The 22,104-nt window shown below is 40.1% G+C and overlaps 1 protein-coding gene across 13 annotated transcripts in view; it reads right to left on the bottom strand.

Moving 5' to 3' along the window:
- Positions 1-22,104, bottom strand: part of ANK3 (ankyrin 3) — a 365,999-nt gene that overhangs the window by 39,845 nt on the left and 304,050 nt on the right. For 9 of the 13 annotated variants that reach the window (XM_067000746.1, XM_067000749.1, XM_067000748.1 and 6 more), the window contains 9 exons: positions 16,896-17,120; positions 13,709-13,863; positions 6,752-6,963; positions 4,787-4,994; positions 4,100-4,196; positions 3,248-3,476; positions 2,531-2,656; positions 1,669-1,791; positions 1,176-1,202 (listed from right to left, as the gene is read on the bottom strand). In XM_067000746.1, coding sequence (XP_066856847.1) covers positions 1,176-1,202; positions 1,669-1,791; positions 2,531-2,656; positions 3,248-3,476; positions 4,100-4,196; positions 4,787-4,994; positions 6,752-6,963; positions 13,709-13,863; positions 16,896-17,120 — 1,402 coding nt within the window. Of the gene's footprint in view, positions 1-1,175; positions 1,203-1,668; positions 1,792-2,530; positions 2,657-3,247; positions 3,477-4,099; positions 4,197-4,786; positions 4,995-6,751; positions 6,964-13,708; positions 13,864-16,895; positions 17,121-20,765; positions 20,799-22,104 lie in introns of all 13 variants that reach the window. The other 4 variants (XM_067000752.1, XM_067000753.1, XM_067000754.1 and 1 more) reach the window with 2 other exon arrangements.

Genomic DNA, 22,104 nt, shown 5'->3' with positions numbered 1-22,104 from the left:
ACAAATACAGACATAAAACATTCAGAGAAGTACAAATTCGACTGATCAAATATTTCTCCCCAGATTGATTTGTCCTGAAAACACATACACCACAATGTACACTGGCTTTAAAGTGAATACATTAAGGACAAAAAAAAGGCATGGGAGGGGATTTTTTTAATAGGCACAAAATGCAAAGATGCAGATTAGAAAGCAGACTACTACTGTTAACTAGTAAATTGTATCGTAAGTTGCTGCATTCGATGGGTTAGCTGCTAGTGTGATGTCTTCAATATTACAAGTCCTTTAGAAATCAGTTCACTTGACTGTGTCTAAAAATATGCTTTGTTTAGAAAGAAAACTTTTGTTCTAGCTATATAATAGCTCACTGGGATCAAACACTGTGAATACAAAGTGATATGGTTGCTATTATTATTTTTTAACATGTAAGGAGTGTGTTATTTTTATTTTAGTCAGCAGGCGGCTACTGATATTTGTTTTCCACCAGGAAGAGAAGAAAACTTTGCTGCTAGGTAAAACGGATGCATCTATGTGGTTTCTTTTATAAGGTGATCTCATTTATTGCTATCTCTAGAGTAAAATCCACTCAATTTCCTGACAATCTAATGTTGCAGTTTCCAGCAAACTGGGGATTTTTAAGCTGCAAATAACTGAGGTCTATTTGAAAATAGCTTTATACACAACAGTTTGAAATTCTTCTTAGTTATTTTGCTTTTTTGGAGGAGTCCAGTTTATTTTCAGAAATAAAATATTATAGGCTACCATTGCTAATACTTCCTCAGACACATGAGTTACCAAAGTACCAGCAGCATTATTTGAAGAGCTAAAAATCACACCCAATAAGCTCCTCTCAATTTTGTAAAAAATGGACTTGGTCGGAATGTAGTAATTATATCTTCTTTTTTTTTTTTTCCCAAAAGGAAATTAGTTAAATTTTAGACTACTATTACTCAACATGTAGTTTAATTTTGTAAAATATAATTATTTTTTTTTTGTCCATTCATGAACTTCAACTGTTTTGCAACAGAGTATGTTGAGGATATGGTTATTCTGTAAATATTACTTCAATGCCATAGTTAATAATAGTATTTATTACTTTCTGTAACATATTTACTTTTCTTCACTACTTCACTACATCTGAAGAAAATAAAAACAGAAGACAGTGTTTATATTACCTCATCATCTTGATCTGACTCTGTTTCCTTTTGGTCCAAAGATGCATTGCAGAGACAAGGAATATTATAATGGACAGCAGGGAAAAGAATATCAGGATATGAAAAGGACCAAATTGGGAGCACAAAATGCAGGCTGATTTATAATGCAAAGCAAATCCAAAATGCCAACACACACAAAAAAAATCTTACATCCAATGCAAATCATTGTGTGACATTACTGAAAGCATAAACCTATGACTTGCAGGCTGAAGCATGAGCTGTAAACAGAATCATAAAAATTATAGGAACTTGACACCACAGTAACAAGAGACTCTAAAAGCGTTCTACATACAGGAAACCAATAAAACATAAATTTAAAAAGCCTTTATCATATTCCAAAGCATTCTCATGACCAGCATTTCTTTAAGTTTCTTTAGCAGAAAAAAGACAAACTAAAAAAGCAAAAATAAAATCAAACCAACCCTAACACAAATGTTTGTTTCCCAACAAATACCTTTTTTTGTGCTGGCAAAGTGATATTCAAGTTGCAAACAGCTGTTTGTGGCAGTCCTTTTGTAGTCTTTGGTTCTTTCAAAAATGATAATCGTCCACAGGGTTCCTGGCTGGTGTCTCTTACCTAGAGAAGAAATACAGTATAGTTGAGTAATATGCAGTAATTTAGATAGCTAGAGGAGGCTTCTGGTGGGTTTTTCAGAGTTTCCTTCCACAGGAAACTATCTAATGGGTCAAGACCAATATTACTGAGCTGGGACTCAGCCTCCTCTCTCAGCAGGATAAAAGGTGGTACCATGAAACTCTCTGATGGGAAAAAAGTTCCTGCAATCCATGTAAGAAAGGACACTGGGTGAGTCCAAACAGATAGCAATATCCCAGTATAAAACTGAGAGGTATTTTCAGCTCACCTTCATTTTTTTCTGCAATGTTCTGCACTTATGCTCAAAACTTATGTGCTTAAAAACTTCTTTTGCACAAAAGCTATGATAACACAAAGGAAACTGAGCATCCGTTCATGGTAATTTAGAGGAGACCAGTCTGTATGCACTTTTTGGAGCCTGTTCTGCTGTACAGTATGTTATCAAACATATCACCTTTTCTTAGTCCCTGGGACATAGCGATCTAATCCTGATATTCTGCTACTCATGAACAGAAGTTCATGAATCCTTGTCATGGGTTTTCTGGTCCCAGCTTTGTCAGCAACTCTTTTGTGGCTTCATGCAAAGCACTCTCCACACTATTCACATATTAAACAATGACACTTACATCCTCAGGGCAAGTTAGTTCTATTTAGCTGAAAAAGCGTTATCACAAGAAAAAAAAACACCTCAGCAGAATTAGCTGGCTTGTTTTGCTTTTACCTTGATAGAGAATGGCAGTCTATTTTCTTTGAAAGCATAAAAATTAAAAACAAGCTGCTGTCCTCCTTTAGTCAAAGGGGCCAGGTTTCCATAGCAATCAACGTAAATAGGTTTTCCTTCCAGAACCTATCAAAGTAATAAAATGAAAATCAATAAAACCTCATTTCATAGTATATCCACACAAGTAAGTATAGCATGATTCCCCCACTACAGTTCCTGAGTTTAGCATAAATCTCCATTCAGATTAAATTCAATGACAAACTAGAAAATCACTGTGCATTATGTCAAGGCATTTTGAGCGCCAGCAGTTTGGGAAACTGTGCTATATGAGTGGCTTTTCTGAAGTAAGAATATCTAGATTTCCTTCAAGAAACTATGTCTTGGTGCCTATTCACCATAAACCAGCCCTAGTTCTGACTGTGTGTCTGTGAGGCCATCAAGAAAGAATTCCAGGTCAGCTTTCTGAAAAACCCAAGGTTACTTGACAACAGCAGGTGCAAACCCCACCAAAGGCTAGCCTGGGGCATCCATCTGGAGACAGCTCTTCATGTTCCCCCCTCCCTTGTCCTTTTTTGACATCACCTCAAGAAGCTTTTTGAAACAGCATTGCTGCAAACCTTTATTTAACTGGGCTCACAATGACTTTTGCAGAACTTACTGCCATTTGGAAAACACACTGTCTGTTTACAAGGAGGAAGCCAGCTGTAAGAAATATACCTCAATGTCTTTGCTTCTTGCAACTTCTTCAAAATTCTCTTGTTGCTCCAAAGTTTTGTCCACTTTGTCATCAGTCATGCAGAAGCAACGCAAATTGGATTCCACAGGGTCATTCATTTTGGCAAATATAACAAACTTTGCCATGTAAGGAACGCATATTAATTCTCTATAAAGCTGTGTTGCCAACCCAACAGTCTCTAGTACTTGATGGCAGTCTGCAAGCCAAAATCTGAACACGAAAAAGAAATGTTAAATCAGCTTTTCATTATGCTGAAACATTGCTCAAGCCTTTAAAAATAGACCAAAAAGAACTCTCCTAATTCCATAAAATTAATTTAAAACCTTGGGTTTTTTTTGTAAGTTATATTTTTGTGAAAGTAATTTTACATAATCTTCAACTAAAAAGCCAAAGAGCAGCAACTTTTACATTTTAATGTACATTTTCCAAATTCTCCAATGTATGTAATGTAAATAACTCCAAATTCTTTTATTGAATGTCCATTTTCAAGTTCCCTATTCTGTTGCTGTTTCCAGAAAAACAAACCCCTGTGTGGCACTGCCACCTTTGTTTAAAGAAACAGCATGTGTGATTGCCAGGAGACTCACCCCTAGCAGAAAAGGCCAGGACAAAGATTCATGTGCAACCTCAAATATGTAGTATGCTGATACACAGTGACAAAGAAGCATCTGGTCCATTACTGCTTTATCAGTCTTGCAGAAGACTTATAGAAAGCCAAACAACAACAACAACAACACCATCACCACAACAAAAAAAGCACCCTCACAATAATGCACACAGTTAACCAACAGTAACTACTCCCTGGGTGCATTTGACAAGCTCTGCCACCATACCTGGCTGAAACATTGGTTGTGAATGACACACAGTCATTTGAAAACGTCAGTGGAGTGGTGCCTGTGATGTCCTCCCACTGTGCAGGTGAAGTACCTCCTGCGTAAATATAAATCATGGAGATTTTCTTTTAAAAGTCAAGCACAGGCTACACAGGAATATTTCTATCTTATTTTGCTTCACACAGCAAAAAACAACTTAGATAATGTTTTCCAAGAGCTGAGTTACACGTTATATATGCATTATGTCATATGTTACATACCAGGAAATGATGCTGATGTAAGCAAGATACATACCTACAGTCTATAGGGAAACTTCTCTTGATATCAGCTAGGCCAGAATGACTTCTGCAGGTAGGCCAGAACTACTTCTGCAAACTACTTTTATTGACAACTACATTTAATAGTCAAGGCTGAAGTTCTTTGTACTAGCTAAATATAAAATAGTATTTAATATCTGTTGGCAGGAGTTCTTTTACAATAGCATGAGATGAGACTAAAAGCCCAGGGAATCAGTGGGAGCCTTCCAGGTGACCTCAGCTGGCTTTGCTGAGAAGAAGTGATCTGATATCTACTGGACTGAGCACATCAGCCTCCCTAACTGGAAAGAACGAGTTGTACAGCTACTTGAGTGAGCACAGGGGCACTGCTGTCACCAAAACCTTTGCAAAGAGAATGATTTTATCTAACCTGTAATGCTACATAGAAGTCGAAGGCTGGGCGTCGTGTCTCCTTTGTACCCATTGGTTACACCTTCTCCTGATGGAGGTGGCACAGGAATTGTCATGGTTATTGGCTTATGAAATTTTCTTCTTCTTGGCTCCACAGTGACGATGGGACTGAAAGTCGCTTTATTTCCAAGGACTTTTTTAACAATCTCCTCTGGAACTGGTTGAGCCTGTCAACACAGGGAAAATATTTTAAACTAGTGCTACAAATTGGCTGTAGATATGCACAACTATTTTTGAAAAGGTAGCTCAATTTTCCTTTAATTTTCTATAGATTTTTTTTTTTTCCTAGGGAGCTTTCACCTATAGCTCCCTTGTGTGATTATTAGTGCAATTCATGCCTTAGTATTTTTCTCCACAATCCACTTATGATTTCCTAATAGCTAACTTGTTGAGCAAAGCTATAAATCTCAGAAGGTTGCCTGTAGTGTTTGCTAAGAGGTTTTATGAGGTTGCTTGTTTTTAATTTACAGTGATGGGTGGCATCAAATAAAATTTCAAAATGCAAGATGCGCCCTACTTTGTTAGCAGAGTATTGAGAAGTGAGGACTAGACATGCTGTCTCAGATGCTGCACAATTCTCACATCTGCCAGGCATGAACCCATGCTCCTAAGGAACACTTTGTACTCCTGATTTACCTCTGTCCCCAGTGTTTCCTAAGTCATTCCATTATTGATTACTATTTGCTTGGGTCAAATTCATACAGAGTGCAAATAGCTGCTGTAAGCAGCAGCTGAGATATAAGCAATTTTCAGACTTTCTACCTCAGTTTTGTGCCTCTGGAGATTCCCTAACTTTTTATAGGGGTAAAGGAAGAAGAAAGAATAAGCAGTATGGAAAGAAAAACTATGTAATTTTAACAGTTTTTGTCATGCAAGACTTGAACTCAAAAATGATAGGCATCTCATGGGAAACCCTCGTTTTGCACGTACTTTTTTTTTTTTAAATAATTTTGAAGTCCTTGTTTCAATCGGGCTGAACTGTGACTTGCTGTATTATTCAAACTACACACTGTACTGATAGACTATGCAGCTACATTGCAATCTCCGCAGTGACAACACTGCATATAGAGATGTATTTCCTTCACACTAGATAGCTCTGGAAAAGCAGCTGTATAACTATAATAGCAGAGCTTCCAGTTTCTCAAGTTCAGTTGCCTTTATGTGAAATATCGTTAGTGGATGAAAAATGTTCCAGAGTGAATACCAAGCACTGGAATCCTGATTCCAGTATCCTGATTTCAGCATCCTGATTTCAGCACCCAGATTCCAGCATCCTGATTTCAGCACCCAGCATCCTGATTTCATGAACCCATCAGACCTCTCAAGTTATTAAGTAATTTTAAGTGATAATTAGCAGAACCCAATGAAAAGCTACATCCTTCAGAGTATTTCTCCACTTTCTGTGCAGTTTGTTCATGGAAAGTTTAAGCTATTTGCTCTTCCCAAATTCTACCCATCGCCAGGAACACCAGTGTCCTAAGCTACAACAGATGTATATAGGAGGTCTTTGACCCAGAAACAGCTGGCAAACAGGTGCATAAGCTCCATCCCAAATGCACTACTATGTCCACTGACACCAGCCACAAGCTGCTACTTGGCCACAGGAGACTGGACTGCACAGTGTCTGTGCAGCTCATAGAAGACTATCACTGCAGCTTGCTGTGGCTCCAAACCTCTGCCTTTTCTTTCTGTTTTTCAGAGGCTAAGTGATACTCAAGGTGAGCTGGGTTTTTGCCACAGGGTGGAGGACTGTGCTTTGCCTGCACCAGGGGAGCGCTGAGATGCAGAGCATGTGCCTGGGCAGCCACACACCAGTTCAGAGCTCACGTGTGATCCGCAACTCGCTGCTAGGGACTAGGGAGCAGCAGGCTCCTTAGCTGTAAGCTTTGTGTATTAAGACCAACCACACAGGTTATGTCCTTACCTGGAGCCCCACGCGGATTCTTTTGGTTAGAGCACCCTCAGGGAAGGATGCCTGGACACGCGGCACTGTTGTGCTGCTCAGCACCCCTCCCTCCGGGCCGATTTGGTTACTCTCCTGCTTGATTCGTGAGACCACTGCGAAGTACTGAGGGAAATCCTTTGTGACAATCCTGCAGATACGCTTCTTCTCTAGCTCCTCAACACTGTCCAGCTCTGGTGGGAGAAGACAGTTAAAAATACCTGACATTACCTGTCCAGGTTCAGACCAGACATATCTGGAATGTGTAAGGTTTTTAGTCTGCCTTAAAATACTTTTAAACATTTTTTTTTAATTTACTACAGGAAAAAAAAAGAAACAAAACAAGACAAAAAATAACACTATTAATCATTAAGCTTTGGTTTGCTCAGTGAACTTTTGCTGAAATCATGACTCTGAGTGCCAGCAGCATCAGACACAGATCGGCCACGGCACTGAGGCACTGGCACATGACATTCTGCAGCAGCAGCTGCCATAGGATGGCAGGTCTGCCACTGGAACCCACCGAGATGTGGAAGAGGTAGTCAAGCTTCTTTCCTCTCTCATGTAAATCTGGAAGCACTAAGTGCACTGATCTTTCTGAGCACACTTTCAGAAGATGTATATTTCCAGTCCCCTCCCTCACACAGCTCCGGCATGCAGAGAAAATCACTGTCAGTTCATGGACTAACTTTACACCAGATGTCCAAACCAGAGCTTGCCCAGCTAAAGCACTTGAGAAAGTTATCTCCCAAAGTGGCATCCACATATTCCTGACCAGACACTGAGGGCTGTAGTAGACTGTGGATGTGACAGAGCTGTCTGCCAGCACTACCTGGGAAAACACAGTGAGGATCCCTTCCCAAATAAGGCTTCCAGTCATGCAGGTATATGCCCCAAAATAACTGCATTGTGCTCCTCAGTTCCCAGAGATACTTAATGAGTTCTCAGAAACACCTGGAACACAAACAGGTCACCAAGAATTTGCATGCTCTGCCACATTCCCAGCATGTGGGGTCACCAGGACTCACAAAGAGATATGGAGGATCCACCTGCATTAAGTAAATTCTGTGTACATGTATGCACTGAGGAAAACTGTTATGTTACAAGAACAACTAACCATGCAACTGTATGTATGCGTATATATATGCACTAATGAAATCCCTGGGATATAAACACTGTTCACAAATGGAGATAATTATGTGACTACCAGGCATTTCTCCTGTAATTTTCTTGCATTTTGCCTTTTTAGCTATTGTAATTGGGTTTTACTCCAGCACTCCACAAGACCCCACACTTATTTTCATCCTTTAAAAAGCACCACATTTCTGAAGAAGAAAGTTTATTCTCAAAAAGATTATACTTCTAACAGATGCAGCAAGAGAAAGCAAGAGGACCAAAAATGGTATCACAACAACAGACACTTGTACAAGTCTGTGTGTGGCTGAGACATTTTCCTCCACGGAGCATGTAAGCTCAATTACAGCTCCAAAAGAATTAGAATTTATGTTTGGTAAAATGTCAGTTTTCCATTTAAAACCTTCAGCAGCTAATTTGGATTAATTGCACAGTGTTGCTGTGGATCATAAGAAGCTACCAGAAAATGATAATTTCTTATCATAACGCCAGCTTCCATTTACTTTGACTCAGAGATGATATCTGAAGCCCTCTAATGAATTAGGTATTCTGCCTGCAGCGTCTGGAAGCAATGGCTTGTGCTGGAGACAAACTGGATCTTTCAATTCACAGGCAGGTATAATCTTGACTGGTAAATCCTGTGTACTCTAGTGTTTGTCACTAGAGACAAACCCACTGTAAAATTCTCACAGAGCTGAAGGATAATTAAAATTCTCCTAAAGTAGAAAATCAAGTGGTTTATGTAAGAACTTTTCAAAATCCTTTGAGTGTGGCAGGCACTCTCCTTTAGAGGAGGAAGGTGCACAGATGAGAGTGGCAGGCATGGAGAGGAGTTGGACTACATATATGGACATTACGTTGAGTAATATGTATGTAAGCTTCTATGTGAAGTTGCCCTCTAACAAAAACAAAAGACCCACAAAAAACACAGAAGATGAGCAATCTTAAACCACCTCTCTGGATGCATAAGGAATGCAGTGTTAGCATGACAGAAGTAATGAAACAGGGAAAACTTGCCTTGGGAGAGGTCACGTTTCCTGAACACACCTTATGCATTTCACAGCAAGAACAAGCATCACTATTTTCCTCAACTGCTGACACTTCATTCCTATGTAATGCATTACAATTAAAAACCTCAAAGCTTTTGTTTGTTTTTAAATCATAGAGAAGTATGCTTTACACCTTAACTTACAGGTAGGAATGGCAAAGCAGAGAAGCAAAGCAGAGAGGTTAATGGCAGAATTGGGAAGTCTCCCAGTGTCACTGTCCAAGATTGTGCTAATAGTCCAAAGAACACCTATTGCCATTGAGTTTTGGTATGTCAAGAGAAAGGTATTACACATACTCCTTGCACAGGTCTTCCCCTGCCTCCAAAGTATATGGTACACTTATCGCAAGGCGGCTGGAGGGAGTGAGTAGCCAGAGATGAGATGGAGAGAAGGAAAGAAGGGAGGAAAGGAAGATCACTCCTTACCCTCCCTCTAGCCCATGCCATATGAGTGTTATGGTTCCTGGACAGGAGGGAAGAAACCCAGCCACATTCTCCAAGGTCAGAGGTGGACCTCACATAGACTAGCTCAGGTCTCGAAATGCAATCACACCAGTTTTGTCAGGTGAGCGCCAGCTGTGGATCAGCTTCATCTCATATCTGATACCTTTCATTTTTACTTTCAAATAAAAAGTAACACAGAGCAAGTGACTTTTACCTGGAAATGGTACTAGAGAAGACACAGAACACCTGGCTGTTCCATGAGCTCCAAGGTGTCTCTGTGTGATCTGGGATCTTATTTCCCTTGCCAGGGCCTTAAAAGGAGTTTTGCTAGCTCTGAAAAAGCAAAGCTCACCTGTATTTAGCAGACTGAACAGCTCTCTGAGTTTTGCAACCTTCCTACACTCCTGACTAGCTAGAGCAGAGCTGACCTTGTCTCTGTGCAGAGACTGAAAGACGGGACAAGCACAGGACACCGGTTTCCCCAGTAAACAGACATGTCCATTAAGAAATTGTTGCAATAAAGGCAGGTCACACAGGAGGAGGTGCTCACATGCAAAAAATTACAGGAGATGGAGGGATGCAGAAAGGGGAAGGGCCAATAATAAAATGAGGGCATTGAGGCTTGCCTTAACAATGCTGATAATGCCCCCTCCCAGCATCAGGGTTTTACATACATAACTAGGTGCTTGCAGTGCCACAGCTAGCAAGGAGGCCTCATCTTCAAATGAGGCAATGTCCCTTATGTGCTGCTTTGTCTGTTTTAGGACAGCCTCTTATCTTGCCGTTCACAAAATGAGGTTTAACAGTGGTAGCTTAAAAACTTTTCTTGGAAGTGTGGCAAAATCACTGCAGAGTGATTTATGGTGGTATTTTAAACTTCAAGCATAAACAAGGTCATTCTGGTTTGATCTGTAGATTCAAAGAAGCATTTGTATAAAAACTCCCGCTTCCCATCTGAAACCACACTGTGCAGCTGCCAGCATATTGTAGCCACAAACAATTACAATTCTTGTCTCATTCCATAGTTTGCAAATGACTGTCAAAACATTCGCTGCCCTGGTGTGTGCATTTGTGCCCATAATTTATCTACAGGTACAGAAAGGTACCTGTAAAAGGTGCAAGAATGTATAAAGCAAATGCAAGTTATACCTAAAAGGAGCCCTACTGAAAACATAACCTATTTATAAGACAGAGAGCTTTTCCTTTTTATATATATATAAAGACACACACACATATATTTCACTTGAATTAATTTTAAATAATGTAATATGGTCAAAAGCTGTGAACTAGTACTCTTGTATTTGGAATCAAACCCTTCCTATTCCTAAAAAAAACACATATTCCCTGTATTCCATCAGCCCTATATTTACCCAGCACCATCTTTCAAATAAAATTAATTTAAGCAGAAGCCTGATGGCAACAAAGGAACAGGCTCTTTGCATCATGGTTAACTATTCTTCCATGGCAATAAAAGCAAAGTTCTGCTATTATTTAATCCTGCATTTAATACCCTGAAGTACTTCCTTCTGCTCTGGATTATTTTGAGTTTGAGACACATTTTTCCAGCAGATGGTGCTGCTTCAAGTAAAGAACAGGCAGGTTTTCAGCAGTCCCCATGCTGGGAGAGGAGCAAAGATGTCCTTCCTCATTGTCATCCCCAAAGGCTGAGCAGCACAGCAAAACAGGAAAAACAGAACAGAAGAGCAGACTGCACCTTTAAAACAGTCAGCATATTAAAGATTCAAGAATAAAAGTCTGACCATCCTTCTACACAGACAGGAAGAACCAGTAAAACACAGCAGGTCTAACACAGAACGGACCAACTGCTTTTAATAGGAAAATGGCCATTCCTGCAGCATGGAAACAGTCATGGAATCATCCAGCATTTAGGGATGATTGCACAGATGAATTTTGTTGCAAAGAGATTAAACTTCTAAGAACGACTGAGCATCTAGATGGTTGCTTTTTCTTTCAGTCAAGATTGCTTCTACCTCCAGAGTTCATACCTGGAATCAAACTTCTTAACAAAGCTATGGCTTCTGAGAGCCAAAATATTGCTTCAAAGCCAGGTCTAATTGTGGCATATTGCAACAAACCAGTAAAAGCTCAGATAAAAAATGCTTTTAATTCCACACATTTATATTTTATATTATCACTTGGAAGACTTTTTGAAACAGAAAAGGTGTCATCTGTATGGAACAGAATTTTGTCAAGGCCCTTGTACTATTTTAATGAAGGTTTTGTTTTCCTAACTAGAGAAGAATTAAAGTAAAATGAACTGAACAAATGATCAACACAATGCTCCGGGTGTGACTGTAATATTTTTTCTCCTTTCTCTCACATAAATGATCGCCTGGGTTCATAAATGACATTTTTGTGGCTTGGCGTTTAAGGTGCTAAATATTTTCACTCTAAGGGAATAGCTCAGTGTCCATCACACTTTCTGTGATTCACGAGCTGCACTTCTGCCCACTAACCTCAAACAGCAGCTCCCCAGAAGGGAAGAGCCACCTGAAATCCTCAACAATTGTACCCTGGCTCCAAACTGTGAAGCCTACTATTTTAGGCTTTAAGTACAGAAGGCTGCATGCCCACCGCTCAAATTGTTCTTATTTATTGAGCCCTCTTTCTCTGCAAGATGTGAATTTATCCATACAGCACCCCTGGGGAGCGCCTCCGTTATCGATGCAAGTTGCAGCACTCCAGAACAGGGTTTTGTGCCTAGATTTCCTATCCCCAAATTGAACTAAGCTCAGTTTAAAAAGCACAAAAAGCAAATAATAAAGCAAGTTGCTTTTCAGTTCTGACTACCTCATCATGGACAAGGCACAGATATTTCACCCAAGTGCCAAATCATTATTTTCTGTTTCATATGCTAGTGCACAGAGAAGCAGGGAGTGGTGGTGAGATTTTTTCTTTCAGAAAGACTAAAACTACACCTTCAATCCCAGTGCAATTCTTACCCAAGCAATACCATCCTGGGCCACACTTGCTCTTTCGCCTGCTCCACTGCTTTTAGGTACCTTTCTGTGATAAGGTTTATTATATTTTTCCAAACCCACTGACCCTACATATACAGTGTTTCTGCCCTAGTGCTTGATTGGTTCTATTATATTTATTTCCAAATAAATAGCTACCATCATGTAACAAACAGAACTTTGCACTTGCTCTGTATTTTTACAGGCTCAGGTGCAGCTCAGTTACTTCAAAGTGACAATACTACACCAGCTCATCCTGCAAATCCCATTCCCAGATGACCAGATCAGTAAAAATGCTAATCTCATTGCCCAGGGAACCCCTCACAACAGCACTATTTTCCTTTCTATATCATCAAAGTTTGTCTTCTACTGAGGCTGCCCTCTTCAAACAAGGAAGATCAAAGACAGAGCCTACTCACAGATACACCTCATAGCTGCCATCCACAGCCTGATCATTTGCTTCAAACACTTTTTCTGATAATGAAAAAACTTTCCTGCAGCTTGTGGAAAGCTCACCGCACCGCGACTTTCTGTAAAAGGTTATCCAGAGAAAATCCTGTGGGTAAACCCTTACAGAACACTGAAGTCCTACACACAGGCTATTTCATTCACACTCAGATGCAAAGAGCTAGAGCAATGGTTTATCAGCACAAGCACTGAAAAATACTTGCTAGGAAAAGAAAGCAGTGGTGGCACGGGCTCTCTGTGGCCCCAGCCTGGCTTTGCTCACAACATGTCCGCAGGGACCATCTGTCACAGCATCTTCTGATGAATTGAGTACAGCTGAGTCCTCTCATCTTAAGGGACTCTCACATAAACAGCAACATCCACACAAAACAAGGGAGCCAGACTTCCCAGATGGGCACCGAGAAGCAGGTTGTGTGTTTGGGGTAGGCAACCCCTTAGAAAACAATACTGTTTCTAAGAATGAGCTATAGGATGAGGTCTGCATCTGTGGGAAAGTCAAACAGAACTGGTATTTACTCTTTACCCTTGGTTTGGAATGACCTTCACATGGCCCTGCCTGAGCAGCAGAAACACACTTACCTCCAGCTGGGATGTTATTCTCAACTCCGTGCTGTAAGGCAACCATGCAACTTTGCTTAAACTTGGCACGACTTCAGACCAAAGCTTACCACTCTTTTCAGGATGTCTCCAGGCCACTGCTGAACAATTTTTCTTTACAATCCTTCCATTAGTTTAATATGTAACACACGCTGTATTCCCCAAAGTCAGATATCCTCTGCACTGTTTTATTTTAGGTTGCTTTAGTCTGCTCATGTCAGCAAGCCTGCACAAAGATAAGGCTTGCTAAAACTTTGAGAAAACGTTTACCTTCATCCATGCCATTGAGTATTTCAGTTAAGTCTTCATGTTTGCTGTCATACTGGTGTTCCTTCCATGTTTCACCATTTTCACTTCGAAGTACGATTAATTCTCTTTCCTTTCCTCGCATTGATCCAAAATGTGGGATTTCCACTATGACAGGGCTAGACAAAAAAGGAATCATATTATTTTTAAGTCACATATTTCCTCACCACCCTTAATTTTGGTTATTAAATGGTTATTAAATCCTTAAGAAAACTACAGTCGTTTTAAATTGTAAGCACTGTTACAGTAAAAATACTTTTAAAATTGCCAAAGCTGCACAATCCTTTATCATTTAAACTGTAGATCATATATAACTCAGAAACATTTGTATGTAGCTTATTTTTAATATAAATCTTTTGAAATAGCTACCTACATTAAGAAATGGCTACAAATTTTGCTGAAGACAATTCTCCATGCACATATATCCTGGCCTGTGGTCAATCTAGCACATGCAGCACTGCTGACCTTTAACTGACATTACCATAGTCAAAAATTTGGATTTGGCTTAAGGAATTTAAAGTGGCCAAAGTTAGTTCAGAAATCGAATTTATGCAACAGCTATTGACTGCAGCAAGAATTGTGTGTGCGTGTAGATTTTAGGCTTCAAACCAAGTCCCAAACTTTTCAAAACTCTCCCTGGCTCTCTGTTGATGCAGCTCCTGTGAAATACAATAGGTTGTTTCTCATTAGTTTCACTTTCTGGTTCTCATGCCCAAAATCACAGCTGCAACATCTGTAAACATCACTGGGGAATGTTTAGATCCTTACAGAATGGATTTTTCTGAGTTTAGCAACATCATGACCACATTTATATTAGTTACTGTCAAACATTTTGGGGAAAGGGAAGAGAACGGGAAGGTGGTTAATCATACACCTAAGTCAACAGACAATGTACCTTAAACAGAGGACTGCAAGTGCATTATTGAACAATTATTGTGAACAATCGACAGAAACCACCATTCACTTCATGTGCCATTCCTTAACAAAACAGACATTTTTGCCAAACACTTCACAGGCAAGATATGCATTTTCAAGTATGCTACGACAACCGACTGAAATCACGCAGTAAGTGAACAATTATGGATTATGCAGCTTTAAGACATTTAAATAGACAGTATCATTATTTTCCTACAGAGGTTGTAAAGGATTTCACCTCTTTGTAACAACTCAGTGAAAAGTTACACCATGTGATGGGAGGAGTATGCAGCACTTCCACAGTACGGTGCACCAGCAAGGTGCTTGGCTGCAGTAACCTATCGATTACCTGAGTACGGAAATCACAACAGCCATCATGAGTAAAATATGAACTGGAGTCCAGTTTTCATGTTACATACCAAGGGAGGAAAGTTATATAGTACTTTTCCCAGTTAATACGCATTTTAGATACTTTTAAGAACACCCAGGCTGTTACTCCGATCTCAAGTCCTTTAGCAAGGAATAGAAACATGGCTGCTGTCTCCCATTGTGTGCAGCAAGTAAATACAAAAAATTTGAATACATTGCTTGTTCAGATGTTTACTTTCTAGTTCAAAAGGAGTGTAAACTAAAGACTAACACTGTAGTACAATCTTTGCAGGCTAATATTTCAGATACTGTCTCTGTAAATATTTAGAAACCACACAATTTTGTGCATGACATTTAACAAGAATACTCAGTGAGAAGGTATTAAACAGGTATTGAACACCAAACACTCACCAATATTTTGAAAACCTATTGCAATAAATTTCACAATATGGCTTGAAAACAACAGTCAAAAATGTACAGAAACATTCTTACATTTTAGACCATACACTGCAGCTCCTTTGGGTAGCATACTTGGCTTTGTAAGTCTATTTTAACAAGATGCCTCTCACAGTCTGAAAAGATCAATGTTTCTCCACTGTTAAAATAAGTTATTTGCTCAATAAGATTTTCTTAAATAATCTTTCATAAATAATAGACTTGATATGACCACATTTTACAATGCTCTTCCCAAAACAGACTCACTCAAGGCCTGTAAATACCTTCTCTACCACAGGGCTGAACTTAAAGGACTGTCACCGTGTATTAAAATGTATTTGATGCAGTTGAAACACTTCAAATTTAAAAAATTACAGAAGCACAGAACTTATGAAAGCAGAATGCTGGCAGTGAATTTTACATGCCTGTAAGCACAAGGTAGTAGCAGAGCTATATTAAATCAAGCCACTATGATTTTCTTTCAGTGACATAAATCAACTGAAAGCTTCAGAAAACTAAATAAATAAATAAATAAATGGGAATAACAAAAAATTAGAAACAAAAGAAAAACTGTAGACATTCTGTATCTTTTCCATACATATCCTACCCAATAAATTTTGTTCCTTGTGGACCAAGCTGCAGGATTCGGCTAACCATGCTCTCGCCCTCATTTAGAGGGGGAGGAGTTTTAGGAAGATGCAGTTTACTGAATAACATCCATGCAGCAGGAAGAGAAATGAGAAGGGGAAATTAGGAACAAGCTGTCATTCCCGACAGAACCGGCAGTTTACACCAGGGTGCCACTCACGGTAATGAACAAAATTTATAATTAGGAAAAAAAGCCACATCATAGTGGATTGTTTCCCCTATTTTAAGCTTTAAAAAAGTCATTTCCTAGCATTTGCACTACTTGACACTCTCCAGTAAGCACTCCACCCTTGCTCGCAGTGGCCTTGCTCACTGAGAGGGACTGAGGCAGCTCCCAGCAACTCGTGCATGGCTTCTGCACGCACTGTGGCACAGGGAACAGAGTTCAATGTGGGTGACTTTAGGCCACATTTCTGTGACAGTGACATTACTCTGGTACTCTATGAGCAGGAGGGTCATAACCTGTTCTGGGTTACAGGCTCAACTCCTCCTGACTTCAAAGAGAGGTTGCATGAGTAGCAGGGGACAGGATCTGGCCTTTTCATGGCTTTCCTTACCTTTGGCTTCACCCTACAATCATCACAGAGGCAAAGATCCCCTTAAAATACAAGGGTACTTTCAAGGTAGGAATGGCAATTTGGCATTTTTCACTATTTCCAAACAAGTAGCCTATCTTACATGGTCATACGAGGTAGAGTCAATGTTTAACTTCTTAGGTCCACAGGATAAAGGAAACAAAAGATGCAACATGAGTGTAAACAGTGAAATTCATAAAACAACTCACCCTAGAAATTGTGCCCCTGCCGGCCCCATTTCTACAAGTCTACTTGCTAATCCTTCTCCTTCAACCATTGGTGGTGGGCTGGCCAGTTTATGCCTCTTCACCAAGCGGCAGGTGATGCGAGTCGGTGCGGTGCACTTGCGTGGTGGGATGATAATCCGCATTCCATGATGGCGACTACCCCTCATCGAGCCCCCACGGGCATCAACCATAAAACTAACCAGGAAACTGTAGGGAAAAGGAAACATGTCAATGAAAACAGTCAAAAAATAAGCAAGAAAAAAAAAAACAGCAAAAATTCAACTACCACAATCTTCAAAATATTATCGTAAAAGTCCTCCCAATCCCAGCTAAACTAAAAAGAACTTGAAGATTGTTTTAACACTTATACTTACATGTTAACTACTGGTTAACAAGAGCAGGAATTTCTCAAGGTCTAGCAACATATGGCGAAAAAAAACAGGTGCTACTGAGCAATTTGGATTAAAGAGCACACAAGTGTTATATTAGTAGTGACATACTGGAATTTAAAATCAGCCCTCTGTTACTGTTAGCTCTACTACCCATAAATGAGTAACTAGCCTCACATGCAGAAAGGAACCAGACAGTGTAGAAAAAGGAAAATCAAAACTGCTTATTGTTTTGGGGATCTCAGTCTTCAAAATCTCCCCACACTCTCCTCTGCAAACACTCCTGGTGGCCCGCAGAGCAAATGTGGGCACTGTGGGTGACAGTCCAAGCTATTAATTGCTTCTACTGATGGGGAATGAGTAATATCAGTAACTTTCTTTAGTATCAGTAAAAGTATGCATGTATGTATGTACTTTAAGTAAAGTATATAAAAATCAGTAGAAGTATGTAACTTTATTTAGGCTGCTAGCACTCTTGAGGAAGTCATGTCATTACTCCTCTATGAAAATGACATTCTTTAGCAAAAAGCTACATTAGAGAAAAAACACATTTTCCAATGCATAATTTTTCAATTAATAACAAAACAGTAAACAATTACATTTTTAAGTGGGAAGTGGGAATTTTTTTTTATTTTTTATTTGTTAACAAGTGAATAATAATATTAACATGAGTTACTGTTAATAACCATGGTTTATTTCACCTCTGAAATGATGAGAAGCTGTGTATGTGAAAAATTACTGTCCTTAAGAACAGTGACAGGGAAATGGAGCCTCCTTCCAGGACCAGCAACACACCTCATGTTCCTTCAAAACTCTGCTGCAAAAGCTCCTTCCCATTTAAGTGGATCAAAACATACAGGTTACTGCATGGCTAAGTAGTTACTGAGGGACTCCTTCGGGGTTCAAAATACCTTCCCTTCTTTCTCTACCATAAGCTGAAGAGAGATTATAGTTTCAGATAGATGTGGTAATGGGCCAGCATCAGTGGGGACGTGAAGTTATGAATTCAGCCTTGGCGCCAGTATTTTTTTCTTTGCTCCTTCTCTTTGGTATGCACTGACACAGCTGGCACATCTGCTGAAGAGTTTAATTATTTTCAAAGCTGCTGCAAAAACTTCCAGAACTTATGGACTAAATCTTCAGATGATTAAGAGGTGAATCCATTCAATTTCCTGGCTCCCTACTGTAAATTGAACTTAGGGTAAGAGCCAATAATCCAGGGGGGGTCGTGAAGATCCTTTAAAAAAAGACCCCAAGTGCTCTTAAATATGAATGTGAATTTATGTAAGACAGTTTCATTTGCTTTTTAGACCAGCGGGATACCAAAAGTACCAGCTGACATGCATTGGCCAGCCCTGCAGATAAGTTGCATTCGAAGTCCAGCCAACGTGGGTGGGAAAAATCTGCACAAAAGCAGGAGCATAATCAAAACTTTGAATTTAGTGCTCTGTAGGAGACAGGCAGATAGGGGATGTGAGCTGTAAAGCAAATAAAAAGTTGTCCAACTGTATTACAGGGAAAAAAAATGCTATGCTGTTCTTCAAGCCAAATTAAAATATGTTAGTAGAGATGGGAAGGTAAAACAGGCCTCTGAGATGACCCTAACTCCAGTTTATCATTCTTTGTGCCCTAGATACTTCACAAGACTGAAGCATGGAATAATATTGACCATATTTTACAGGAGTTTTCATACAAATAAATTGTATCTGCATTTCTCTCTTAGATAACACCATGCATACCACTGAACAAATCCAAAATGTTGCCACTAGGGTACCCCAATTCCAGGTAAGAGGAATTATGTTTCAGTGGAAGGGGATCTTTGCTGAATGGTTAACCACTTTCTACAAATATAAGATCTGTATCAAAGGCAGTATTCCTGATCTTTAAATTACAGCGTAAGTAAGTTATGCTAATGTTACTATTTATAGATACAAGATCTTAGATGTCCTGCACACTTTGTTGACTGGAACCTTTTCCATTCGCTACAAAGGGGCTGTAACAAGTAGAGACGACAGCTGTAGAGCCTGGACCTTTGGTTCTCTTTGCTCACTAAGTGCTATGAGCCTGTCAGCTTGTGTATGTTGCTTTTTTTTCCTCCCTACAACTGCTCTATACAGTGGGTGGTGAATGTTGAGGGGATAAGGCAGTTGCCTCTGAGCATGTTGAAAGGTGGGCCAATGTTGGTCTTCAGAGCTGGCAAGGAGCCAGCTTGTGACTAGCTGTGAAGGGAGTTCAAGACAATCCGTTAAAATTTACTATGAAGCCAGGTAAAATACTAAGTGGGGACTCACAGTCCTTAGTCACCACTGGGAAAATACTGAGAGGAATCTGTTACAGTTGTGCCTTGGCGTCCTCTTACAACTAACTGTATATGGTTTTGGTCTGCAGAGAAGACAGGGCCAACCCTGACTAGATGGAAGTGCACAGGGCAGCAGGGGCCTGGCTGGCTGGAGCATCCATCCCTTCAGGGCTGATGTGGCAGCAGCTCAGGGAGGCACATCTGCACGGTGCACCGCAGAGCCGCAGAGAGAGGCCTCCCGGGGAGCCTGGAAAATCTGGGCCTGGCCTGATGGCTCAGTACAAGGCAGTGTTTTGGAGAGCTGCCTATCGCGTACATGATTACTGGTATGTTATGCCAGCTCATAATTAATCAAAAAGGTTTTCATCTCATGCAAAAATGCCAGAGCTCCCACTCAGATAAGATGCCTCTGCATCCATACTATTTAAGTGATGCAAGTATCTAAGAGTAGATTTTCAACAACCTAGGCACCTAAATCAACGGACTTAAATTAACCAAAAAACAGTGGAAGTCAGAAGTAAGTATGCATGAAATTTGGGCCCAGAGTTCTCAGGAACATTTATGTTGCAGATCTCAAGGCTGTGCAGGGACAGCTACGCTGGGTTTGATGACAGGCACTTACACTGGTCCAGCCTTGGCAGCCTGGGGCTCAGCACTGCTAACACGCACTACTCACAGCAAGGGGAGCTTAGTCCTCCACACCAGCTCACTCCCCACCGCAGGAACTAGCCCGTTTACAGCCAGCCTGGGTGTCTACACCACACTGCAGCCTCCAGTGAAGACAAAACCCTTAGCAGATCAGCCTTTATACACATTGATGCCACATAAAGGTAATCATTGTCAACAGCATATCGTTTCTTTCTTTGTTTAGTTTTCAAGTTAGTATTTTATTGTTTGAAACAGTAACAGTATTTCCAAACAGTATTTCATGCACTTTCTATCACAAAGATTAGTAGCCTAAATTAATGCTGCACTAATAATGGAAACTACAATATGATCTCTAAAACACAATGCTAAATGCTGGTGAGCAATTTCTACTTGCATACATGGAAGGGATGAGGATGTGGGCGGATGCACTACGAACATCTACATACACTCTGACTGTGGGAAACAAGTTTAAAAAAAACACAAAATGAGGATTCACAGAAAGCACAGAGTTATCACCTTGAATCATACTGGGGAAGTGGAGAGGAATAGCTGCAAAATAATTTAGAAAGCAAATGGGAAAAATTAATGTAAGATAATTAGAGGCAAGCAACAGAAAATATCAATAATAAGCGCAAAGGAAAAGTAACAATCAGAAAAATAACAAAAGCAACACATTTGAAGGCCAACTTTAGAAATGATTTGGCTTTTGCTTTGCATATTGTAAAATATGTCATATAAAATATGCTACCCATGGAAAAAAAAAAAAAGAAGCATTCATTTTTACTAGTCAGCACAAGTCCGTAATTTCTCTGGGAAGTGCAGAAGTACATGGAACAGAGAGAGCGCTTGTGATTTATTCAGGTCAACAGAGAATTTATTGTAATAGAACTTCTTTAATTCCCAAAACATGGTTCACTGCACCATGGAAAATCAGTTCTTGTGCTTTCTTACAGTTTTATTTCCCAGAGTATGATGTGTAAGATATGTATAGCAGGATGCCTGAAGGGAGTATCAATCATGGAATCATAGAATCCTTGCCATTCGTGCTACTGCTTTCAAAAAAGTTCTGTGTGTACAGGAGGTTGGTGTAAACTACAATTAACTTCAAGTATGACACCTTGCAAGAGTGGATCAAGCATTTCTGAGTTTCTCAGTATGGAAGAGAATATGACACATTAGTTTATTTCTTTGAGCTCAGGAAACCAAGGAGTTAAAAAAGGCAACATGAAGAGAGCACAGCCACATTTCAAGATGTACAAGGACGTTCACATCTGAAAGCTGAAGGCCACCTTGGTGATGGAGCTCTACCTTTCCAGAGGCCTCAAGATTCCTGACACATTTCAGTGCACTACTTATAATGGACCCTGTTCAAAGCATATACTGGCAAAACAACTTATCTGAACTCAAAAACAAAACATGAAGCACCATCTTGGCTTAAAAAAAGGAAAAACCAGAAGAATCAAAATTCCTGCCAAGTTTTCCTTCTTTCTTCCTCTTTCACTGATACATTCCTGGATATCCACACCCTGGCTCTCCAGAATTCCCCTTCTGCCTCAGATTAGAGATGGGAATAAATGTTGATGCTCTCTTCTGACAGTGAGTACAAGGGGAAAGGAGCAACCCGAAGGAACACACTGCGGAGGGGCTCCCCTGGCATGGCACACTGCGGGGCTTGGGGGGATGAGGAACGCAAAGAGCAGACCACGAGGACTGTTGACGGCTGGTGACCCTAGCTGCCACACCATTGCCTACAGCCACAGAACAGACAGGGACAAGGCAACGGGATAAAGCACCACCACCAAGCAGAAAAGGAGCTGCTTTTCAGAAAAGAGGAGTCATGATCCTATGCATATCA

Source organism: Anser cygnoides, chromosome 7 (assembly GCF_040182565.1).
Source record: "Anser cygnoides isolate HZ-2024a breed goose chromosome 7, Taihu_goose_T2T_genome, whole genome shotgun sequence".
In the NCBI taxonomy this organism is placed as follows: domain Eukaryota; kingdom Metazoa; phylum Chordata; class Aves; order Anseriformes; family Anatidae; genus Anser; species Anser cygnoides.
The sequence above is the reverse complement of the archived record's forward strand: the minus strand, read 5'-3'. Positions and strand labels throughout refer to the sequence as shown.